General features: G+C 38.6%; 1 protein-coding gene across 3 annotated transcripts in view; it reads right to left on the bottom strand.

The window, feature by feature from the left end:
- Positions 1–26,891, bottom strand: part of dcaf6 (ddb1 and cul4 associated factor 6) — a 235,989-nt gene that overhangs the window by 55,040 nt on the left and 154,058 nt on the right. For all 3 annotated transcript variants that reach the window (XM_028799737.2, XM_051926116.1, XM_051926115.1), the window contains exons 9-10: positions 24,381–24,500; positions 22,975–23,247 (exon numbers count right to left, since the gene is read on the bottom strand). In XM_028799737.2, the coding sequence (XP_028655570.1) occupies positions 22,975–23,247; positions 24,381–24,500 (393 nt within the window). The remainder of the gene's footprint in view (positions 1–22,974; positions 23,248–24,380; positions 24,501–26,891) is intronic.

The following is a 26,891-nucleotide window of genomic DNA, read 5'->3' as shown; positions in this document are numbered from 1 at the left end:
ACTGACATGCTTATAATAAGGAATGCACTATGAACCTCCTATAATTGCACAAGAGACAGACAAGTGTCCTATATCAAACTGTTAAATTGTTTTGCATAAAAAGCTAAGTCAATTTAAGTAGGGTTAATCACTACTATGGAAACACACAACCAACACATGTGGCACTGACATGCTTATAATAAGGAATGCACCATGAACCTCCCATAATTGCACAAGAGACAGACAAGTGTCCTAGCATGCAGTATAAAACTGCAATAGTTTTGAATACATGGAATTAGTACATGGCCTATCACCAAATTAAATTAGCTTTTTCTTACTTCTTTTTAAATTTAAATTTTAACTTCAAAGATTTGATTTAAACAAATATTTCTGCATTAATTTTGTTGAAGTACCTTAAAGAAAATTCTATACATGCAAATCAGTACATTCAACACACGTATAACTTAATGATTGAATTGAATTTTAATGTAATATCTATGGCCTGCTTTCTCTACAGTCACTCTAATTGAGAATAGGTACCTGTGATAGCTGTATGTGTAATTTTAGATGCCTAAGGAGTTCAATATTCATGCCACAAAGATGAAGGAGGTTCAATTTGAGAGTAGCTCCTGCAAACCTGGGCTCTTTTCCCACTCCTTCGGTTGTTATCTTTTGTCCACTTTATCAGCGAGAGACTGACAGTCTCAAAATTAAGGTGGTACCATATGGGACATTGCATGGCTACTGTATGACCTCCCAGTTTGTAATTTGATCCAGTCTTGACAGTGTTTTTGAATTTGGTCATCCCTAATTCTTACAGCTCTGCTGAACTTGAAGTTGGATCTGCAGGTTTATACTACAACCCTAATTCCAAAAAGTTGGGATGCTGTTTAAAATGTAAATAAAAACAGAATGCAATGATTTGCAAATCTTATAAACCCACAGTTTATTCACAATAGAACATAGAAAACATATGAAATGTTGAAAGTGAGACATTTTACTATTTCATGAAAAATATTCACTCATTTTGAATTTGATAGCAGTAACACGTCTCAGAAAAGTTGGGATGGAGTAACAAAAGACTGTGTGTAAGTGGTACTTCAAAGAAACAGCTGGAGGAACACTTGGCAACTAATAGGTTAATTAGCAACAGGTCAGTAATACGACTGGGTATAAACAGACCATCTTTGCGAGGCTGAATCTGTCAAAAGTAATGATGGACAGAGGTCCAACAATCTGCAAAAAACGGTGTCTACAAATTGTGGATCAATTTCAGAGTAATGGCCCTCAACATAAAATTGTAAGACATTGAAAAGCTCATCATCTATAATATATAATACCATCAAAAGATTCTGATAATCTGGAGAAATCTCTGTGCGAATGGGACAAGGCCAAAAATCAGTATTGGATGGCTGTGATCTTTGGGCCCTCAGGAGGCACTGCTTTAAAACAGAGATGATTATGTCATGGAAATCACTGCAAGGACTCAAGAACACTTCCAGAAATCATTGTCTGTGAGCATTGTTTGTTGTGCCTTTCACAAATGCAGGTTAAAGCTCTATAATACAAAGAAAAAGCTATGTGTGTACATGATCCAGAAATACTGCTGTGTTCTCTGGGCCAAAGCTCATTTAAAATGGACTAAGGCAAAGTGTAAAACTGTTCTGTGGTCACACAAATCAAAATTTGAAATTCTTTTTGGAAAACATGGACACCACATCCTCCAGACTAAAGAGGAGTGGGACCATTCGACTTGTTAACAGCACTCAGTTCAAAAGTCTGCATCTCTGATGGTATGGGGGTTCATTAGTGCCTATGGAATTGGAGGCTTGCACATCTGGAAAAGTAACACTAGGGAAGGCCTTGCATATTTCAGCAAAACAATGCTAAACTGCATACTAAATCTATTCCTAAGCATGGTTTCGTAGTAGAAGAGCCTGGGTGCTGAACTGACCTGTCTGCAGTCAGGATCTTTCACCAATTGAAAACATTTGTCGCATCATGAAATGAAAAATATGACAAAGACCACCCAGGAGTGTTGAGCAGCTAGAATCCTATATCGGACAAGAATGTGACAACATTCCTCTCTCAAAAATCCAGGAACTGGTCTCCTTAGTTCCCAGACGTTTACAGGCTGTTAAAAGAAGAGGGGATGCCACAGTGGTAAACATGGCCCTGTCCCAACTTTTTTCAGACATGTTGCTGCCATAAAATTCAAAATTACCTTATTTTCTTAAAATGGTATGTATTCTTGGTTTAAACATTTCATATGTTTTATATGTTCTATTGTGAATAAAATATGGGTTAATTAGATTTGCAAATCATTGCATTCTGCTTTTATTTACAATTTACACAGCATTCCAACTTCTTTGGAATTGGGGTTGTAGTTGTCACTATGGCACTAAGGATGGTACAATAACCACAGAACTACCCTCAAACTGATAGTGAGTAATTTTAAATGTCTTCCTCCTATAAGGGAGAGCAGTGATGCAAAAGACTTTTATAAACAATTCACTTTTATTTTTTTAGGTCACAGTTTTCAAAGTAGCAACAATACAGATTCCTAAAGAAGGAGATGGTATAGCTGATGCAGCAGTAAACTTCATCCGTCTTCTTTGCCTTTTGAGACAGTGGGCTGCAGATTCAAGTAAGGTAGTAAATAATGTCCACAATTTCTCTGTAAATAGTGATTGCCAGGGGCACAGTTATCTGACCAGGAATATCTTAAGGATTTTTATTTTCCTGATGTTGAGGTATAGTTGTAGACTTTTGAAGGCTTTAGCGAAGAAATTCATAGTCAGAACATTTATTGAAAAGCTTCCCATCAATGTGGTATTCAATCCTCTTACTACAGTATATGGTAAGTGGTCACAGATGCAGAATACTGTGGTGGTCATTGTAGGCCAACGTCCAATACATTTGGCGATATAACATACTACGATAATGATGAATTTTGTAGGACTTGCTAAGTTGTCCCTTGTGACGTCTTTTGAAATTTGCATACAAGTTCCTCCCCACCAGCGTCTAATATATCACTAGGGATACAGCTAAGGCCACTGGACTTGATGGACCATTTGTTAGATGTTTCAAATGATCTATAGTATCGGCTGATGGATTGCAGAGAGATGTATTTTCTGGATGCTGAAAACCTGTTCAAACAGTGTTATTCGTACTTAAGATGCAAAGTTCAGCCATTCTCGGAAGTTCTCCTTCCAGAGTTACAAGATAGCAGTATCATTTTTCAGAAACAAAGGTGATTAAACAACATATTTATGCCAAATATTAGGTGTTAACTGAAAGTTTCATGAGTAAAACCTTGAAAGAAATAAATGCTGAAACCTGAAAAAGGTCAAACTACTTCTGCAAAGTACTGTATACTTATATACTGTATATATTGTATCTGTATATCACATTGTCAATTATTATTTAATTGGTCATTTGTTTTTTGACAAAGTGCCTTCAAAATAATTTACAGCCATTTAACACAACTTAGGGAACTGGGATCTTTCTAGAAACAACAGTTGCAAGTAAGGACAATTACATATCCACAATCACTCACTGCAGGTCAGTTTATAGAATTTAAAAAATGCTGCCATACTAAACAAAACTTATTTTGGACTGTAATAGTTAACTGAAAATAACATGGAAACAAGAATGATTTACAGCATTTTTCAGAAATTAAACTGAATGATATAAATCAAGACCTAGGATGCTTGAAACTATGGAAATCAACACAGAAAATAAGCCTTAATTTATTAGTTAATAAGCTCTAGGAGGCTGAAGTTGAGCAGTCTTTTTGTGATTTAAATTTCAACTGACAGAGGCAACTTAATTTACATGACTGAGGGACCATCCAACTAACCGATAGTCATATGAAAAAGTTTGGGAACCCCTCTCAGCCTGCATAATAATTTACTCTACTTTCAACAAAAAATATAACAGTTCATTTTCTCGGAACATCTGAGTACTGGGGTGTTTTCCGAACAAAGATTTTTAGTGAAGCAGTATTTAGTTGTATGATATTAAATCAAATGTGAAAAACTGGCTGTGCAAAAATTTGGGTCCCCTTGTAATTTTGCTGATTCGAATGCATGTAACTGCTCAATACTGATTACTTGCAACACCAAATTGGTTGGATTAGCTCGTTAAGCCTTGCGTCCAATCATGAGAAAAGGTATTTAAGGTGGTCAATTGCAAGTTGTGCTTCCCTTTGACTCTCCTCTGAAGAGTGACAGCATGGGATCCTCAAAGCAACTCTCAAAAGATCAGAAAACAAAGATTGTTCAGTATCATGGTTTAGTGGAAGGCTACAAAAAGCTATCTCAGAGGTTTAAACTGTCAGTTTCAACTGTAAGGAATGTAATCAAGAAATGGATGGCCACAGGCACAGTTGCTGTTAAACCCAGGTCTGGCAGATCAAGAAAAATACAGGAACGGCATATGCACAGGATTGTGAGAATGGTTACAGACAACCCACAGATCACCTCCAAAGACCTGCAAGAATATCTAGATGCAGATGGTGTATCTGTACATCGTTCTACAATTCAGCGCAATTTGCACAAAGAACATCTGTATGGCAGGGTGATGAGAAAGAAGCCCTTTCAGCACTCATGCCACAAACAGAGTCGCTTCAGAGATTCTTCAGGATAATGTTCAAACATCAGTCACAAAGTTGAAGTTACGCTGGGGTTGGATATTCCAACAAGACAATGAACCAAAACACAGTTCGAAATCTTCAAAGGCTTTCATGCAGAGGGAGAAGTACAATGTTCTGGAATGGCTGTCACAGTCCCCTGACTTGAATATCATCGAAAATCTATGGGATGATTTGAAGCAGGCTGTCCATGCTCGGCAGCCATCAATTTTAACTGAACTGGAGAGATTTTGTATGGAAAAATGTTCAAAAACACCTCTATCCCGAATCCAGACACTTAAAGACTATAGGAGGTGTCTAGAGGCTGTTATATTTGCAAAAGGAAACTCAACTAAATATTGATGTAATATCTCTGTTGGGGTGCCCAAATTTATGCACCTGTCTAATTTTGTTATGATGCATATTGTATATTTTCTGTTAATCCAATAAACTTAATGTCACTGCTGAAATACTACTGTTTCCATAAGTCATGTCATATATTAAAAGGAAGTTGCTACTTTGAAAGCTCAGCTAATGATATACAAAAATTAAAAGAATTAAGTGGGGTTCCCAAACTTTTTCATATGACTGTATCTACTTTATTATGCTACTTTTCCAATTTTTTCTCTGTAAAGCTTTATGTGGCTGCTGTTTGTAGGTTAGGATCATGAAGATGGAAACTTCATAAAGAACAAGAAAATAATAATTATTCCTAATAAAAAATGTCAGAAGATCCAACACATATCAACAGAAATGACTACAAACTGGAAATGAAAAAAACTCTGCTAAACAGAATAATGTAATACACTCTACATGTATCAGAATTTGAAATAGTGTTGGAATGCAGACAAAAACATCAAAAAAGGTGAATTACTCTTTTTAAACACGAATAAATCTGGTTTGAGTCAATAACTGTTTATTATCTTTACACCTTTGAGCTGATCTTCAGACAAAATTAAAAGTGTAACAGTATAGCCAAAACACAACAGAAATGCCACATTGGATAAATAAAAGGGGCTAAAGTATCCATCTCAATTTACTTTTTATAATTCTATTTCAGCTAGTCAGTCTGCTAAAAATCTATGAGAAAGTCCACTTTGTATTGCAAGTTGATTAATTGTTTCATGAACACACTTGACCTGCTTGTTAGAACTTGGTTCTAGGGCTTTCCTGTTGCTATTGGTATTCATTCCAACTAATCCCTAATCAAATATATCAATGATGCTAAATGAAATGACTGTCCTAACCTGTGGATATTGCATTTACTTTGTGCATTTTTGTTAACACAAGCAGATTACTGTTCATCTTTTTGTTTTGCTCCAAAATATTTCAGTGTAACTACAACATTTCAATAAACACTGAAAGATACAGATGACATTATTTACTTTTATGTGAACTGACAGCTAATATTACCAAATTGCAGCCAATCAGAAAAGTGGAAAAAGAATAATATTAAGAAGAATAAAACAAAGAAAATAAACAACGTCAAGAATTAATAGTATGTGGGCTCTCATAAAATTTTTAAGGTTCATAGAGGCCACGCCACAATATTTTAGCATTGTCCGACTTACTGTATATTACTGACAAAAAGCACCTAATTCAATTGCAGGTTAGTTTATTGGAAGAGACTGCCTCTGAGAAATTGTCAGAAATTAAAAACCAGAAGGCACTTAATGCTCAATCAGCATATATACTTAATGCAAATGAATTAACATAACATATCTGGATACTGTTTAATGCTTTTCACACCATTATGATTTACATTCTTTCACAGTTTATGTCCAAGAGGGACAGAAAAATCAGTACTACTAATGCTGAAAACTGTTGTAAGTATAAAACAAAAACAGTATCATTATTAAATTTAAAAGTGCCATTCAATCTGAGCCGCAACTAACAGAATATCTGCGGTTTAATCTTGGGTGATTATCTTAAGTTTAGTTAGACTAGACAGTTCAGCCATACATGGAAAAGGCAAAAACTAAAATTCATGACTAGTGACTCAAACTGTGCATTATAAGGGAGGTTTCTGGAGCAAAAAAGGCAGCTCTACATGGGAAGCACTCCTGGGCTAGCAAGCAAACATACTGTATTTTAAAAGTTGGCCAAGTGCTTTGGTAATTTTTAATAAAAATAAATAAATGCACACCCACACACACATAAATATATGCACACGTATTTTTATAACCTGATGAGGGGGTCCCCTGTGCAGAGGGCCCAGGGACAGGAGGCTCAGGGACAGGCTCGGAGGGACGCCGTTCACCATGTCTCTGCTGCTCAGCCATCAGTAGAAGCCGTTGCAAGCGCCTACAGACTACACTTACCGGCACCCCACGAGGTCTGGACTCTGAGCAGGGCAGAAAATAAAGGTGGAGAGAATGAAATAGCTAAGGACAAGAGGAGGAAAAAAAAAATCAGGTTGCACAAATCAGAGTTGACACTCTGAACCTGACTAAATTTTAGTTGTGGTGAACAAATAATTTACTTAATTCTGCCAGCAACAAATATTTATATCTCTTTATATATAAACATGTTTATTACTAGAACATTCAATAATATAGTATTTAATATTATATTAAATCAAAAATAAATTCAAATCTAACTTACTAACTAACTTGTCTAACTTTTTATTTTTCCTGAAATGTTTTTGTGAATTTTAAACTTGGATCAAAAAACTACTTTTAGTAATGTAATGGTACCATAATTCTGATTCAGCTTTATTTTATCTGTGTTTTCTGTTGAGGATAAAAACACCAAGTAATATCAAAATATTTCCCAAGAATGTACCTTCATGGTTACTGCAAGTAAAAAGCAGGAGTTTAGCTTAAGAAAAATTCTTAAAATAAAAATATTAACTTGCAGCATTCTCTCTCTCTATTTTTGACATATATTTTGATGATGACAAAACTTTTTCATATAAACTAACTGTAATAATAAACCATCAGGCACACAGAGACTTCATGTTTCAGTATTAGATTTGTCATCAGAAAAATCCTAAAGTACCAGCCTTTTGTCTGGTGAATGGTTGATCCCACTTTCTAATTTTATGGCACTCCAATTTTTCCTGTACCACAGGAATGCTACAGAAATCCTTACCACCACCCATTAAAGGCAGAGCAATACTTTGTTGACTCACAACTTGGAATAGATAGTTATGAGAAATATCACTTTGCGACTACAGAAAACACATGTTCCCTCATTAAAATATAGACATTATCTTGACTTTTGTGCAACATACTTAGAACTTCTCTACGTATCCATAAAATTTTGTATTAATTTCACCAAGTACTGTATAGATACAAAACTGCAAATGGAATGCATATCCAACAAATGCCATGCATTAGAGGTAACTTGATTCAGATTTCACTAGAAACTGGAATGTTTCTCCACAAAATTAATAAACAAAATTGGATGCAAAGCACAAAATATTGATTTTATAATATCACATAGCATTCTTGCTTAATTAATTTCAGGATCACAGAGGATCACTCATGCACTCACATGTGGTGAGTTTAGTATTACCATTTAACCTAATACCCACATCTTTTGGAATATGGGAAGAAAAATCATGCAGACACAGAGAGGTGGGAATATACTTATGTATGCACGTATCTTCATTAAGTTGGTGCACACAGAGAAATGTACTAGCACTTTAGAACTCTGGATGCCTCACAGTCTGTTCTGCATCCTCTTCACAGAGGGATTAGCAGTGTGTTGATGCCACCCCAGAAGGACAAGCCAGCTCAGAAATATCAGAAATCAGGTATAAATACTGTCCCTTCAGTTTACATGACATGATGAAAATATAAAGGAAAACTACCTACCCGTTATAAAATATGAAATACTGACAGAGGCTAAAAGGCGACTAACACAAAGAATAAAAACAGGTCTAGATTTAAATTTCTATTAGATGGACTTGCTGATTGTATTGCCAAGGTAACTGTAGTGGTTAAAGAAGGTTTGTTCAGTCTCTCCCTGTACATTCCCTGTTCAGCGAGCGAGCGATAGAGAGAGAGCGCGCGAGCGAGCGTATATATATTTGAATTTCCCCTTGGGATTAATAAATTATCTATCTATCTATTTACATACAGCTCATACGGTCCGGAATGGTTTAATTGTATTTACATACAATCCTATGGGGGAAATTACTTTGGGTCACGACCAAATCGGGTTGCAACCACAGTTTTGGAACGAATTATGGTCGTGACCCGAGGTTCCACTGTATATATATATATATATATATATATATATATATATATATATATATATATATATATATATATATATATATATATATATGTATATATATATGCCCTAACACTGTAAAAGGCAAAAATGCACATCAAACAGACTACATGCTTGAGGCTCTTTTTTAATGCTACTCTGTGAACCTTGTCAACAAGATCTACAATCAAAAAAAAATATGTCAACAAACTGGGTGTCTACCCAGATGAAGGGTAAACACTAGATACAGAGAGAAGGTGCCTTTTATTCCTTAACACACTACGATAGATTAATTATTTACTTTGGGTAAAGTTGAAACCTTATACTTAAAATAAATAGTTATTGATATACTGTATTTTTCTTCTCTAGAGGTGTGATTGAAAGACTAGGGTTTAGACTGGTGTCTGACTACATGTATTGCCACTCTCTGAATAAAGTCTGATTCCCATTGGCAGTGTGCATTAACACTAGAATTACCAAAGCCTGCAAAAAAACTTGTATTCCGGCCCACCTTAACTCCTTTCACACCTCTCCGTCAGTGTCTTTTGTCTTGTAAATGTGCCGATCAAGACAAGCAGCCTACTATTCCATCCCCCAACTGCCTCAGAACATGCACAAAGTTCTCCCAGCTCATTCCTTGATTATCTGGAAGTGAAGTGCTGAAGTTTTGGAGTGGAGGAGTGGAAATAATAGATCGTTATTTGGAACACATGCATTTCATGTGTGTTCCGTTTCTACAATAATCTGTGTAAACACATTGTTTAAACAGAAACGGTTTTCATATTTTAGTAATAAATGACAAAATGTAGGCATAAACTATATAATATGTGAAGACTAAAATCCAAAGATCAAATAAACACTTTCATAAAAGGTTCAAGGATTATACTACAGCTTCCGTGGCGTAGCGGTAAGAATTGCTGACTTGTAATCACTAGTCTCCCGGTTCGATCCTGACTGCCTCCTATATTTACCTGTTTTCAGTAGTGAGCTGCTCTTATATTATACAGTAAACACATACATTTGTTTTGCATCTGCAATAGCCAGTGTACATTTATAGGACTTGTAAAAGTTAGTGGTTTTTTTCAGTTTTATTCTCTCAGTCATGATCACGATACTGGGAATAACTGTAGATGTGAGTGGTGTTTTGAGACAATGGAACTGGACATTCTCTGATCTGGATGGATAAAAGCTGACACACAAACGCTGGTGAATCTGCCTTCTTCGTATCTCACTTGATTTTTGTTTTATTCAGTTTTATTGAGTGCTCCTGCTCACACTGAATTAGTATGCACCTTATGGTCCATGATGTCAAAGCAGCACTGACAAAAAAAAAAAAACACAGAGACATAGGTATATATGATATTTGGAATTATTCATTTTATGACCAGAATAGTACATTTCGGAAAACATTGTGGCACTGATGCAACATTATTCATATTCATTCGCATAACATCTTGCGGTTGTAATCAGTGACTGCGTGTTCAAAATCCCCCCCCCCCCCAATCTTGCCAGTCCCCACATGTTGCTGTATGGTGTTGTTTCTTTTGTACTCCAGGACATGCCGAGGAAAGAATAGTACAGAGAGGTCAGTTCAGCGCTATATGCAATCATCAGATTCAAATGTTAACAGTTCACACACACGCAAGGACCGTCATTCCTACATTTATGAGATGTGTACCTGTTGCAATGTACACACTTCTCTCTATGCTGTGGTTTCTATTACACACCTGAAAGAAAGAGACAATATTTGTGACATTTTGAAGAAATCATTTTATTACCTGAATAGTTCTAATCAGAAAACATCATTGCACTAAAGTAATATTATTTGAAAATGAACAGCGCCAGATCAGCTGTAAATGTATGGTATTTGTAAAAGTTAGCTTTTTTTCAGTTTTATTCTCTCAGTCACGTTGATGCTGTCCTTCGCCAGTGGCGGACCGTGCATTTCACACCTAGGCCTTCAGTAGTGCTCCGTCTGAATCAACCCACTCCTCAAAAACTAATTTATGGTTATAAAAACCATCTTAATATGCAGAAATACAGTATAAAGAGCCGTTGCATCGCAGATAGATAACTCCTGTAGCCACAATAAATGCCTTTATTGAACAGACAAACCAGGGGTGAACAAGATCTTTTCTACTGCAGCTACAGCCCGTGACACACATAAAAAACATCAATAATAACTCATAAACTTGCAATATTATTTAGGAAAATTGCAACATTTTAGTCACCAAAAATTCGGATTATTTGTAAACAAAATCCATCCTCCTATCTTTCCTCAAAAACAGTTCAATTACTCTGTCATACAGATTATCCGTGCGCTTCAGTTCCATCACGAAGTCCCTTTCTATCGCCATCGAAGCTAATGCTGAAAGTCGAACCTGCCCTGTCGTATTTCTGGCATAAGTTTTAATTTGCTTTAGGGCTGAAAATGTCCACTCGACAGAAGCAGTGGACACACGAATGCTCACCGCCAAACATACCAATGTGTACAGCTGCCCCATGATGCTCTCATTCAGATTTTTATATTACACCATCCTATCCAATCAACGGGTCTGAATACAGTGACGTTGCCATACGCCTGCTAGAGGGCCCTAGTGAAACCAACTCAAAACGGTTTAATCGACATTTATTTTGTGTTAGAGGGCCTGCAGAACGGATTGTGAAGGCCTCCTGGCAGACTTCTTTGACTTTGACCCTGTCTGGCAACAAATGATGGCTGAAATGTGATTGGTTAAATGCTTTAATACAAAAATACATGTCTGGAAGCAGGCGCAGCACAACCATTGGAAAAGCTATGAAAGGAAGCGGACAGACTATTTGGAATTATTTAATAAGTACTCATGGACAAAATATATTTAACATCAGTTTGTGATTCAGATATTTTTTTAGGCTAGCAGAGAAGGCCTTGCAGGCCCTGACCGCCCGTCACTGTCCTTCGCCCCTCCAAACCCCCACCCCTTCTGATCTGACTCTAACTAACAGCGGCAGTATAAATTCACACCCGATCTGATGCTGTTCGTTTTTAAATAATATATGCATATATGTGTCTCTTTCTTTTTTGCCCGGTGCTGTGTTGACATTGTGCACCAGAAGGCATGAGCTTATTTAGTGCGAGAAGGAGCACGCAGGTAGCCAGTTGCTTGTACTATAACAAGCTTGACCTGGTGGTCAATCAACGCACATGTACTGTGCAAGGCATGTACGGGGGCCAATGAGAAAAGAAGAGTGTTCATGGCTCACCTTGCAGAGGAACTTCGTCGTCACTTCTTACAAGAAAAGGCGATGGATAAAACAAAAGAGGATGCAACATTTGCATGCAACATGGCTGCTTCCCCAGCCCCTTCAGTGTAATAGTAACACAGCACAGACAGAAGTGTGTACAGTGCAACAGGTGCACATGTCGTAAATGTAGAAAGGAAGGTCCCTAGGTGTGTGTGTGAACTGTTAACATTTGAATCTGATGATTGCATATAGCGTGCAACTGACCTGTACTATTCTTTTTTCTGCATGTCCTGGAGTACAAAAGAAACACCACCATACAGCAACATGTGGGGACTGGCAAGATCAAGGGAAAAAAAAAACACGCGGTCACTGATTACAACTGCAAAATGTTATGCGAATGAATATGAATAATATGAATAATGTTGCATCCGTGCCACAATGTTTTCCGAAATGTACTATACAGGTCAAAAAATGAATAATTCCAAATATCATATATACCTATGTCTCTTTTTTTTGTCAGTGCGGCTTTGACATCATGGACCTTAAGGTGCATCCTAATTCAGCGTGAGCAGGAACACTCAATAAAACTGAATAAAAAAAAATCAAGTGATGGTGAGTTACGAAGAAATGGTACATTTGCCGGGAAACTAGTTTCAAACTCACAACCTCTGGATTATAAGTCAGGGGATCTTACTGCTGCACCACGGAAACTGTCATATTGTACCGCACCTTTTGTGAAAGTGTTTATTTGGCCATCAGCCTTCACACATTATACAGTTATTGTCTACGTTTTGTTATTTATTACTAAAACGTGAAAAACGTTTCTGTTTTAACGATGTGTTTACATAGATTGTTGTAGACACAAAACACACATCAAATTATTTCAGTGAAGACAGGAACTGGGAGAACTTCTTGCCCGTTCTGAGGCGGTGGGGGGGATGGTATAGCAGGCTGCTTGCTGCTTGGCTTTATCGACACATTAAGAAGACAAAAGACGCTGATGGAGTGGTGCGAAGGGATTTAAGGTGGGCCGGATTTACGAGTTTTTTCATTGGCTCTGGTAATTCTAGTGTTAATACCTAACGACAAGCACATTTTTTACTTAAAGTAAACCATGAAGCTTTTCAGCTTTTTGAGTTTGTTAAAATGACTATTAACTACTTAATGGGATTAACAGAAAACACAATAACAGGAAACATATTTTCATGTAATTGAGTGCTTTGCTCTGATTATGAAAGATGTGATATTTGCATTACAGGATATAAAAAAAATAGAAGACTCAGGTTGCTAATCAATTCTATGAAATGTTTAATATTTATAAATCTTCCCAAGCTCAGAACAATGCAAATGTCTATTTTCATAGTCACTCTGTAAGCGTACAGGAATTAAATATAATCTACTTATATTGTTTTCTCACTTTATGTTAGTCAGTTAAAAAATAATATTTGGTTTGGGATTGGCTCTTCTATTATGTTACTCTTCTTAGTGTTAGTCATGTCACTTGGGTCTGCCTAGGAGTAAACACCTATGAAGGATCTATTTTCGTTATTTTGCATTGACCCAAAACTACCCGAAGAGTGACCTATTTCAGAAATGTACCTAACAAGGCAAAATTTAACTTTTGAATAAAACAACCGCTCTAAAATGTTTCTTCTTTTCTCCCACCTGAACCTTTTTCTTGGAAGATGCAAAAAAAACTGTTGCACCTACAGGAGGAGTTGTGTGATGTTACATGCCACAATTGCTCTCAGAAGAAGATAACAGGCTTATTACTGTATTAAAATTTACACTGTAAGAACTATTATTTAATGCTAAACTGATTATACAGAAAAAAATGTTGCTAAGATTAAAAAGGCTAAAAACATTGCCAGGACCAGGCATTTAGGCAAAAATGCTCAAAGTTGGTAGTGATTATTATACAGTATACACAAATACAAATGCATTTTTGATAAATCAATACAACCTAGAGAATTTCCTACATATAGGTGTGGTGCCACATACTGTAGGATGGTAACAAATTCCTGTTAAAGAGTACCTAGTAGTTCACTACCGAATGGAACCAGTGTGGGAGAAAGAGAGACAGAAAAGTTATACAGAAAATAACAACAATCAAAATAACCCTGTGTTAAACAATATTCAAAGATCAGTTTATCAATGCCAATACAATAAAAGAAGACAAGAAAAAAGTTGCAGTATGTACAGTGACTCCAAAATGAAAATGTATATTGAAGGAAAAAAATCTAAATAAATCAATAATTCAAATGATCATCCTCTAAAAAAATTGTCTAAAAAATAAGCAAAAGAAAAATAGCAAGTAAAGAAAGCACACCAGAAATATTTACAAAAACAACCTCCTGAACAAGAATTTCAGTGGAATTTAGAGTATAAAGAGTGCAATCCCTTATGGTAAACATCTAATTTTTCTACAGTTAACAAAGTACTTGCCCAATTACACTTGGTCAAATGACGACCTCCTGTTTTATATCTAGCCCTGTTTGGTCTACCCAATCATGCTCAGTTCCAGTGATCTCAGTCCGGTACAACCAACACCCGTACATGTACCGAACAGTGACAGGAGGCAACTTCTAACTATAAATACATCCCAGATGCATCAATGGACTAGAACATGTCCTCTGACTGATACTCTGTCTAGATAAATTTTTATTTTTATTTACCTTTCATACCAGGGGGGTCCTATTCTTGTTCTCATTTTCTCACATTCTTGTGCCAGCCCATAATCCCTTACTCCTCTTTCTCATAGCAACAACTGAGCACTAGCTTTCGAGAACTCATAAACAAACTTTTATTTACAGGCCTCCAGACAAACGTTTGGTATGTGTAAGCTGTGAGCCACAGCATCTCCCTGTGCTACAAAGCCATTTATTCTGGCAGCATTCTAGCCACTTCGTCCTAAGCAGGTAAGAAAAAGCATGTATTTAGAAATATGGAGCTGCTAAATATAGGTATCATATTGACATAATGTATTATTGAGGAACGTTAACTATTACTCAGCAAACACAAGCCATCATAACTGGAATTTGGCAAATATTGTTACATCACATAAACATGGTGACTGTTCAGCCATGGTAGTTATAGGCCAGTTAACATAATGTGTGTCAGAGGAAAATTAAAGGAAGAAATTGCAAAAGAAAAAATAGCGAACCAGTTATCAAGTACAGACATACAAGTAGATAATTGATATTGACTTAGATAAGGAAGACTGAAATTGATCAATATGCTGGGATAAAAAGCACTTTGGCAACTTAAACTCAAGGACATTATACATAGGTGAATAGGAAGAAATAAGCTAAGTTGAGCTTTAGTGTTCTAGTATACTTTTTCCAATATTCTTTTACAATACTCTGACTAAAGTAACTTGTTAAAAAATAATAGTACAAGTTTAGACAACTAGACTCAGGATCGATATACTGTATAAACACTTTCAACTGTTGATGGCAAAACTAAATTTTATGTTGAAAATAGGGAAAACAAATTAAAGTTGAACTCCTGATTTTACAAAAACATTTTATCTATTTTTTTTTAGGTAAATGGTAGGTAGTCGCATATAATGCAAGAAGCACCTACTGCAATAGCCCATGTCTGTCTGCCTGTCTCTCTGTCCACATGAAACAGCTTTACCCCCTTTGTAGACCAAACTGTTGAAATCTGGCACACTTATTCTTCATATAAATTTGTCTAAATTTCTCAGTTTTCACTGAGATGTCTCAAACAGACAATGCCTTACAAAGTTTTAAAATTTTAAAATCTCCCATTGAAAAGCATTGACATACCTACAAACTCGTCTGTTGTAAAAAAAAAAAAAAAGAAAAAAAAAAAGAGTAACGTTCTTTGTAACTTCAACAAAGAATTAGTTTAATTGTTTTAATTTTACCTTGATGCGGTTACACCAGTTTGTATATTTTGTGTATTTCCTCTTTTATTTATCTGCCAAGCTGCTCGGTTCCTCAGTATAACACCAGGGAAAGTGAGGGTGTGCGTGAAAATAGCTCATAGAGCAGCACCCTTATCCTGTTGGGTAAGGTAACCATAAAAGTACAAAAAAGTCCCTATAAGCATTTAAAAGACTGAAATCAACTGAATTAATATAATCAGCACATTCTTATTGCAAAGAACCAACGTTATCAACTTGCAGCTAAATGGTATTAGAACTGATTAATTACAGCAGAACGGTGCAGCTCACCTAATTGATATAAAAATATTATGGGCTTAGAAAAGAAAATGCTGTGCAACTGTGGACAAATTACTAGATCAGCTGAGTATGACAGAAGGACTATTTTGTATTATATTTTTTCTTTTGGTAATTATTGGGTATTTCTGGGACCAATGAGGGAAAGATTTAATGGAACCAAATAGGGAAAGATCAAGCATCACAAGAGAAGACCAAGTGTATTAGTTAGTAGTCAGGATTTATATGGGGGAGACTGTGTTTCACTAATATGCTAGAAGTGTATGAGAAAGCAAAACGACAAGAGTGCTGATATTATTATTATTAGTTAACTTAATATCCAGAAAACGCTTGATAAGGTAACACAAAAAGGATGAACAACCACATTTAAAGAATTAGGAATTTAAGGGCAGTGTGTAGATAGATTTGGCTTAAATATTGGAATCAAACAGTTACAGTGTGAAGCTGTGATTTAGCTATTGTTAAAAACGGTGTCCTTCAATAGTTAGTGCTGTGGCAACGAACGAATATCGTTACAATGAAATTTTCATTACAACAAGTATTTTTACAGTCCCAACAGTTTCTCCATTAGACAGATACTTTCATTACAACGAAATGCCCAAAAGACCTTGAAATGCCTGAATGAATCATCCACAGAGCAGTCAACAGAATGAATCATCCACAGAGCTGTTAGTTCTGTGGTCGCAGCTCAGTTGTGCAAAATGATCCACGAACAAAAACATTGTAAATTTGTAAATTTTTCTCTTTCTTCAAACTTTCCTCATACTGTTTTTTTTCTGTGGTTTTCAGTGGTACCTTTTGCTTATTGCTCATCAACATTTGAAAAACATCCATTGGAATTTAACTCATTGTCACCCTCCTATAGAAATGGCAGACATGAAAAAACGACAACAGTTCACATTAGAAAAAAAATTTGAAATTTTTGCGGCTTTCAATTGTGGCAAAAAGAAAAATGACATTGCCAGTGAATTCAGAATTTCGCCATTATCACTATCAACTTTCTTGAAAGACCAAGCAAAAATATAACAAAAAATCTCTGGCACAAACATATGTGAACAGTTGCATTTGAAGACTTCAAAAAAGCAGTTTTTATGTGGTTCAGTGATTCTCGTTCAAGAAAAATTCCTATTAGTGGGCCACTCATTCAAGAAAAAGCAAAGTCACTGTCTATCTCCTTGGGCCATGAAGATTTTACTGCCAGCTGGGGTTGGCTAATTCACTTTCAGGATCATTTTGGAATTGCAGCCAAAGTAATCTGTGGAGAAGAATCTACATTTCAATTGAAAAAGTAAACAAATGGCGTGCAGTTGAAGACATCTACAATGCTGATGAGACTGGAATCTTCTACCAGCTGCTACCACATCGCACTTTAGATCACTGGCAAGTTGACCAACAGTCTGTGTTTTAAGAGCGTTACATTCCTTCCCTGTGAGTGTAAAGCAAACCAGCGAGCTTGGATGACTCAAGACATCTTGGGATACTGGCTGCGACAACTTGACATGGATATGAAGAATAAGAAAAGGAAGATTCTGCTTCTGAGTGATAACTGTGCTGTTCACAGCATGCTTCTACATTTAGATAATGTTCGCGTTGAGTTCCTCCCACCCAAATGCATGGCAGTGCTTCAGCCATTGGATATGGGCATCATCCGCAACCTGAAAGTGTATTATTGCAAGGAAATGCTGAGAAAAATTCTCATCAGCAAAACTTAATAATAATAATAATTAATAAGTCTTTGCATTTATATAGCGCTTTTCTCACTACTCAAAGCGCTCAGCAATTGCAGGTTAAGGGCCTTGCTTAAGGGCCCAACAGAGCAGAGTCCCTTCTGGCATTTCACAGGATTTGAACTGGCAACCTTCCAATTGCCAGTGCAGATCCCTAGCCTCAGAGCCACCACTCTGCCTATACATATACAGGTAAAATTCCGTTACAACGAACTTCCAGGGACCTAAAAAATATTTCATTGTAATGAGATTCTGTATTTGTCACTATAGCGGTTTCTTTTAACTTGCGTCCAGGCGTCTGTAATCATTTCAATAGCTTCTTTTGCGTTAATTTTAATCTGCTCCTGTCTACAAATTATGCGGATGAGAATTTTTCTCAGCATTTCCTTGCGATAATACACTTTCAGGGGGCGAATGATGCCCAAATCCAGTGGCTGAAGCACTGCCGTGCAATTGGATGGGAGGAATTCAATGCGAACATTATCAAAATGTGGAAGCATGTTGTGGGCAGCACAGTTATCAATCAGAAGCTGAATCATCCTTTTCTCCTTCTTCATAGTGTGAGGTTTCTGAACTGTTTTGGGAAACCCCCACCCCCCCCCGCCCATCCCACAACCAACGGGAACGGTCACGCTGAAGGGCGTCCCGAAGCATGATTGCCATGTCTGTGGAAGATTGTTTGCATCACCCATCGAGATTTTTTCTGTTTATTTTGGCGGAGAGACGCAGCAGAGCTATAAGCCTGCTGTTGCCACGGCAACAGATAAACAGTCTTCCACAGACACGGTGATCGCACTTCAGGACACTCTTCAGTGTCTTGTCCAGCTGGGGGAGGTCCCAAGAGAGTTTAAAAACCTCACATTTTCTTGAATGAGTGCCGCATTAATAGGACTGTTTCTTGAACGAGCATCATTGAACCACATAAAAACAGCTTTTTCAATATCTTTAAATGCAGCAGTTCGCATACGTTTACAACCCGAGATTTTTCTTCTTTTTTTTGCTCGGTCTTTCAAGAAAGTTGACAGTGGCGAAATTCTGAATTCACTGGCAATGTTTTTTTTCTTTTTGTCACAATCGAGAGCTGCAAAAATGTAAAGTTTTTTTTTTTTCTAATATGAACTGTTATTTTTTCGTGTCTGCCGTTTCTATAGGAGGGTGACAATGAGTTAAATTCACTGAAAACCAACGAAAACAAAAACAACAAAAAAACAGTATAAGCAAAGTTTTTTTTTTACAATGTTTCTCCGATCCTCGGCTACAGAAGCTGGCTCTTGGGACGTGGAATGTCACCTCTCTGAAGGGGAAGGAGCCTGAGCTAGTGCGCGAAGTTGAGAGGTTCCGGCTAGATATAGTCGGACTCACCTCGAGGCACAGCTTGGACTCTGGAACCGATCTCCTTGAGAGGGGCTGGACTCTGTACCACTCTGGAGTTGCCCCCGGTGAGAGGCGCCGAGCGGGTGTGGGTATACTTATTGCCCCCCGACTTGGAGCCTGTACATTGGGGTTTACCCCGGTGGACGAGAGGGTAGCCTCCCTTCGCCTTCGGGTGGGGGGACGGGTCCTAACTGTTGTTTGTGTGTATGCACCGAACAGCAGTTCAGAGTACCCACCCTTTTTGGAGTCCCTGGAGGGGGTGCTAGAGGGCATACCTTCTGGGGACTCCCTCGTTCTGCTGGGAGACTTCAATGCTCACGTGGGCAATGACAGTGAGACTTGGAAGGGCATGATTGGGAGGAATGGCCCCCCCGATCTGAACCCGAGCGGTGTTTTGTTATTGGACTTCTGTGCTCGTCACGGATTGTCCATAACGAACACCATGTTCAAGCATAGGGGTGTTCATATGTGCACTTGGCACCAGGACACCCTAGGCCTCAGTTCGATGATCGACTTTGTGGTCGTGTCATCGGACTTGCGGCCACATGTCTTGGACACTCGGGTGAAGAGAGGGGCGGAGCTATCAACTGATCACCACCTGGTGGTGAGTTGGCTTCGATGGTGGGGGAGGATGCCGGTCAGGCGTGGTAGGCCCAAACGTGTTGTGAGGGTCTGCTGGGAACGTCTGGCAGAGCCCCCTGTCAGAAGTAGCTTCAACTCCCACCTCCGGCAGAACTTCGACCACATCCCGAGGGAGGTGGGGGACACTGAGTCCGAATGGGCCATGTTCCGTGCCTCTATTGTTGAGGCAGCTGACCGGAGCTGTGGCCGTAAGGTGGTCGGTGCCTGTCGTGGCGGCAATCCCCAAACCCGTTGGTGGACACCGGCGGTGAAGGATGCCGTCAAGCTGAAGAAGGAGTCCTACCGGTCCCTTTTGTCCTGTGGGACCCTGGAGGCAGCTGATAGGTACCGGCAGGCCAAGCGGAATGCAGCTTTGGTGGCTGCTGAGGCAAAAACTCGGGCGTGGGAGGAGTTTGGGGAGGCCATGGAGAACGACTTTCGGATGGCTTCAAGGAGATTCTGGTCCACCATCCGGCGTCTCAGGAAGGGGAAGCAGTGCAGTGTCAACACTGTATATGGTGGGGATGGTGCGTTGCTGACCTTGACTCGGGACGTTGTGGGTCGGTGGGGGGAGTACTTCGAAGACCTCCTCAATCCCAATAACATGCCTTCCAATGAGGAAGCAGAGCCTGGGGACTCGGAGGTGGGCTCCCCCATCTCTGGGACTGAGGTCACCGAGGTGGTCAAAAACTCCTTGGTGGCAGGGCCCCGGGGGTGGATGAGATACGCCCGGAGTTCCTCAAGGCTCTGGATGTTGCAGGACTGTCTTGGTTGACACACCTCTGCAACATCGCATGGACATCAGGGACAGTGCCTCTGGATTGGCAGACCGGGGTGGTGGTCCCCCTCTTTAAGAAGGGGGATCGGAGGGTGTGTTCCAACTACAGAGGGATCACACTCCTCAGCCTCCCTGGAAAAGTCTATTCAGGGGTCCTGGAGAGGAGGGTCCGTCGGATAGTCGAGCCTCGGATTCAGGAGGAACAGTGTGGTTTTCGTCCTGGTCGCGGAACAGTGGACCAGCTCTATACCCTTAGCAGGGTCCTGGAGGGTGCATGGGAGTTTGCCCAACCAGTCTACATGTGTTTTGTGGACTTGGAAAAGGCATTCGACCGTGTCCCTCGGGGAATCCTGTGGGGGGTACTCCGAGAGTATGGGGTACCGGCCCCCTTGATAAGGGCTGTTCGGTCCCTGTACGATCGTTGCCAGAGCCTGGTCCGCATTGCCGGGAGTAAGTCGAACCCGTTTCCAGTGAGAGTTGGACTCCGCCAGGGCTGCCCTTTGTCACCGATTCTGTTCATAACTTTTATGGACAGAATTTCTAGGCACAGCCAGGGCGTTGAGGGGGTCCGGTTTGGTGGGCTCAGGATTGGGTCACTGCTTCTTGCAGATGATGTTGTCCTGTTTGCTTCATCAGGCCGTGATCTTCAGCTCTCTCTGGATCGGTTCGCAGCCGAGTGTGAAGCGGCTGGGATGAGAATCAGCACCTCCAAATCCAAGACCATGGTCCTCAGCCGGAAAAGGGTGGAGTGCCCTCTCAGGGTTGGTAGCGAGATCCTGCCCCAAGTGGAGGAGTTCAAGTATCTCGGGGTCTTGTTCACGAGTGAGGGAAGAATGGAGCGTGAGATCGACAGGCGGATCGGTGCGGCATCCGCAGTAATGCGGGCGTTGCATCGGTCTGTCGTGGTGAAAAAGGAGCTGAGCCGCAAGGCGAAGCTCTCAATTTACCAGTCGATCTATGTTCCTACCCTCACCTATGGTCATGAGCTATGGGTAGTGACCGAAAGAAAGAGATCGCGAATACAAGCGGCTGAAATGAGTTTCCTCCGCAGGGTGTCTGGGCTTTCCCTTAAAGACAGGGTGAGAAGCTCAGTCATCCGGGAGGGGCTCAGAGTAGAGCCGCTGCTCCTCCGCATCGAGAGGAGTCAGATGAGGTGGCTCGGGCATCTGATCAGGATGCCTCCTGGACGCCTCCCTGGTGAGGTGTTCCGGGCACGCCTAACCGGGAGGAGGCCCCGGGGAAGACCCAGGACACGTTGGAGGGACTATGTCTCTCGACTGGCCTGGGAACGCCTTGGGATTCTCCCGGAAGAGCTAGAAGAAGTGGCCGGGGAGAGGGAAGTCTGGGCATCTCTGCTCAAGCTGCTGCCCCCGCGACCCGACCTCGGATAAGCGGGAGACAACGGATGGATGGATGGATGTTTCTGTTTGGGGATCATTGTGCACAACTGAGCTGTGACCACTGTAGATGATTCATTCAGGCATTTCAAGGTCTTTTGGACACTTCGTTGTAATGAAAGTATCTGCTGAATGTACCTCATTGTAACGAGATTTCTATAGACTCGAGTCATATGGGGAAACTGTTATAACTGCAGATATCATAGAATCAGATGCAGCATTATAAACCGAACCAAGTTCATACAGCATTCATGTGGAATTTCTTACTCAGAACTTCCTAATTACCATCTGAATGCATCATTAGACGATGTCTTTAAGTGCAGAATATCAGAATGTGTAGTCTACAAATACTGTAGTTTGTATACCATATAACAAAAAATGAAACTTAACATCAAAATACACACATACCTACCTACTAGAGCTTAACTGATTGGTTTGAAATCATGTCTAAACCATCCATTTCTGAATATTTGTTGCTATAAAACACTATACTTTGATTATAAAAGAGTTAAAGAAAACATCATATTATGAAAACTGCATTTATTTTTCATTTTGTATATGCATTAATTAATTTGTTATGACCTCATTAGGTTTGCAGTAAATCAGTAGTTCTCATTGTAAGAATTTTTAACAAGCCAGACAAGACCTGCTTTTTTCATTTATTCTAAATATACATGCAGAAAAACGTAGATTACTTTGATGTAACATGAAATTGTACTGGAGACTTCTGGCTAAATTTGCTATATTGTAGGTTGTCCACTAATTATATATATTTTATATTTTATCAAGTAAGATGCCTTGTTTCCCTTTACCTGACTGTCCAGACTCTTGAGAGGAACCTGTTGATGCCTGGGCTCTCTGTTCTCCTTCAGGAGAAGAAATCAAAGAGGAGCTAACAGCAGGGCTCTCTGTTGATGGGCAAGTGTTTTCAGCTGAAGCAAGTGAAGGACCAAAAGGAGAAGATGATGTTTGGAGAAGCTGCTTAGGCTGATTTTCCACCTCCATCTGCCCTTCTCTAGGTGTGGATGTTTCAGGTGCAGGTGGCTCTTGACTGGGAACATTGTTTTCTTGTCTAGCTGCAGAAACTAAAAAGAACAGAGAGAAAAAATTTAGTGATTCTCTCACTTATATGTAATAACCCTCTTTAGCATCATTCATGTTCTGATTATTCAGTACCTTGTATATCATTGCATCATTCCATTTAATTACTACTTGATATTGTCTCTCAAAAACACAAATTTGTTCTTGACAAAATTAAAATCTTATATTGTTTGTCTAAAATAATCAGGAAGTCTTCTTATTTTTAAAACAAACTGCATTTATAAATATATATTTGATTTTTTTATAAAATAATTTTTGAAGTCTAAAAATTGGCTAATGCTCATCAGCATGCTCTAAGAGGTACAATAATATCACATCTTGCATATTTTATTACTATTTTTGGCTGTTTGAAATTATACTCTAGGAGACTTTAAAATGAAATTGCTGAATTTCACACAAGAGGGTTTTTAAAACACATTTCAATCTGCTCATTCCAAGGTTTTTCAAATATTTTATCGATTGTTATTCAATAAAAAAGAGTGAACATCACTGTGACATTTAGTATGCAACTTTTTTCAATGTTCTCCAGCCTAAGGTGAAGTGGCAGTAGTAGCAGTAATATTGCCACATGTACACACAGAAACCTGACTATTTGAGTCAGATAAATTACTATCAAATAAAATAGTGCAACAAATAGGTTTTTACTAGTGTCACCAGAGAGGAATCACTTAAGACCACACTTCCACTCTCTTTCGAGGCGTGCTCTCTGAGAAAACAGAGGAGGATAAGTCAAAATCACTGCTACTGCACTAAAGAAAATCTTTATCTGACAGCAGCAGCAGCTTTGGCAACTTAGCTGTGACATTACTTCTTTTGCACAGCCGCAAATCTCTCTTGGCCTGTGTGTACAGCACTGGTCACATCCATTTAGGAGTGGATAAGAAAAATGTATGTGTCTGAAAATCTACTGAAAAGGCAAATAAAAAACACTTGAGAAGACATTGAAAAAGTGAGAAAAGCATAATGGAAGGGTAGGATAACAGAAAAATGGATACTTTTTATCAAGTGCACAAAGAATACATTTCATTTTAAAAAATATTTTGTGTCTTGGCAAAGAATGAATTGTATCAGACATAAAAACAAATAAGGCTAAATACATTCACTAGCAACATTTTACCTCGTGGACGAGGCTGTGATCGTCCTCTAGTGTTCTGAACATCTTCTCTTGCCTCCTCAAACCACCGTGACAACATATCTGACATTCTTTGCATCAATGAAACATTGGGACTTTGTTCTCCTGAAATGACAAAACATAAGGTGAAAATAAAAAGTAAAGGAAAAAACTGAATAGATCAAAGAACATTTTGGGACAAAATTGATTTTCTCCAAATTTTCAATTACATAATAGAATTTTATCAAAATAAATACACAGTTACCTCTGTGCCCATAACCTCTGTGAATGCGAAAATCTGCAAATACATTTTGGGCTCATCATTATGTTATATTCTAAGATTATTGCACTATATAAGATGTACAAAGTTGTGAGAAACTTAACACAGAATGATCACTGTGCAATCAAATCATGTGTGAGGCTGGGTAGTGAGACAAAGATGCGTGGTATTCGCCAGACAAAGTGCGTAGTTCAGCAGTTCTTTAGTGAACTGTTAACTTTTTACAAAATTTGACTTATTACAATAAACTTGTGTGTATATTTATGTTAATAAATGCCAAACATTATTAATATTACAGATACAAAATAAATCCAGCAAAACACTATGCACAAAACAATAAACAATAAATTTAACATAGTCCACTTTCGCAGATGCAGATGATGGTGGTATAGTTATGAAATGAAATCCCCTGTGAACCAGTGTTAATTTTAACAATACATTTTGATTTTGTTTTAGTCAGTCAGTTTTAGTCACATTTTAGTCATTTAATTATTGTTAGTTTTAGTCAAGTTTTAGTCGAGAAAAAGTAAATTAATTTTAGACAAGAAAAAGTAAATCAGTTTTAGTAAACTAAAATTAAAAGTTAATTATTGAAACAGTCCAAATCAGATGGATATCTTGTTTAACCTCTTTAGCTTTAGACCCGAGCATTATTTGGGCTACGAAAACCATGCTAAAAGCATTAGTCCCGAGTGTCACTCGGTCAATTGTACAGATGTGTCTTGTGATTAGCGTTAAAACAGAGAATTACTCAGGCTGTAAAAGTGCTGTCAGCATAAGTCCCAAGCATTACTCATGCAATGTTATTGGCGAGTATGCATAAGCGTTACGTCCAAGCATCACATTGGCAAAGGTGTCAGTGCGTCTTCTCCTCTCACTTGTAAGTGACATCAGTAACACCGTCTGTAATAATGTCATCTCATAAGAGACGTTTTTCAGCAGCCTAGTTGTTGCATGCTCTTGCTAGGGATACAAACAGTGATATTGAGGATGTTGGAGAGCTTCTCATCAGCAGTGATGAGGAAGTGAATCTGTCCTCAGGTGAAACGGACAATGAGCCCGAAACAGATTCTGATGAATCCAAAAGTGACCCTCACATCTGGCTGTCTGTTGACCCTGCTTCAAATAAACTAGTGCCACCTCGTTTTGATTTCGTGGGGCAGCCAGGAATAAATGTGGATGTTGACAGCCAAGATCCACTCACTTACGTGAAGTTATTCCTGGAGGATGATGTGATAGACAGAATTGTTGAGACGACTCATTATGCTGAACAATGTCAGGCAAATAACCGTTCAACTAAGCAGTTTTCCCATTCACAAAGATGGGAACCAGTAACTGCTGATATCTGGGCCTTTTTAGGCTTATTGAAATTGCAAGGACTTTAGTCATTTAATTATTGTCAGTTTTAGTCAAGTTTTAGTCGACTAAAAGTAAAAGCAGAGATGGTACTGGTCCAAGAACAAAATTCCATTCTTTGGGGAAATTATGTCTGAGTGTAGGTTTTTTACTAATTTAGAAATATCTGCACTTTGCCAATAATGAAGGCTTTGACGAGAATACCCATCCAGCACACAAACTGAAGAAAATTTGGGAGATTTACCAGGCCATTGTAGCAAACTTTTGCAGTGTTTGCATTCTAGACTGTGATGTCAGAATCAATGAAAGTCTCATGGCTTATAAGGGCAGACTGTCATGGATATAGTACATCGCATCAAAAAGAGCAAGATTTGGCATAACGTTTTACGAGCTTTGTGAATCTAAAATGGGATACATTTGGAATTTGGTTTTGTACACAGGGAAAGGGACAATATTTGATCAGAAATACAATCAGTACAGCACTGCTACGTCATCTGTGCTGACTCTGATAGATGCTCTGCTGGGTCAAGGTTACTTTGCAACCATGAACAACTTTTACACTTTGCCAGAGCTATATGACATCTTGCTCCAAAGAAAGACTGATGCATATGGAACAGCGTCTTACTGGTAGACATTTTATAGATTATATACCTCCAACAGTAAAAAAAAAAAAAAAGCTATTATTGTCCTGACTGTGACGTTGGATTGTATCTTTCACCATGCTTTAAGATTTACCACACAAAGGGCTCCTTTTGAGATTATATATTGTTTTGGCACCATTATTAGTAGTATTATTACTGTTATTATCTTTGTAATTATTGTTCACTTCATATTATTATTTTTATGCATCATTATTATTGTTATTTGTATCATTATTATAC

Source organism: Erpetoichthys calabaricus, chromosome 4, assembly GCF_900747795.2.
Source record: "Erpetoichthys calabaricus chromosome 4, fErpCal1.3, whole genome shotgun sequence".
In the NCBI taxonomy this organism is placed as follows: Eukaryota; Metazoa; Chordata; class Cladistia; order Polypteriformes; family Polypteridae; genus Erpetoichthys; species Erpetoichthys calabaricus.
The sequence above is the reverse complement of the archived record's forward strand: the minus strand, read 5'-3'. Positions and strand labels throughout refer to the sequence as shown.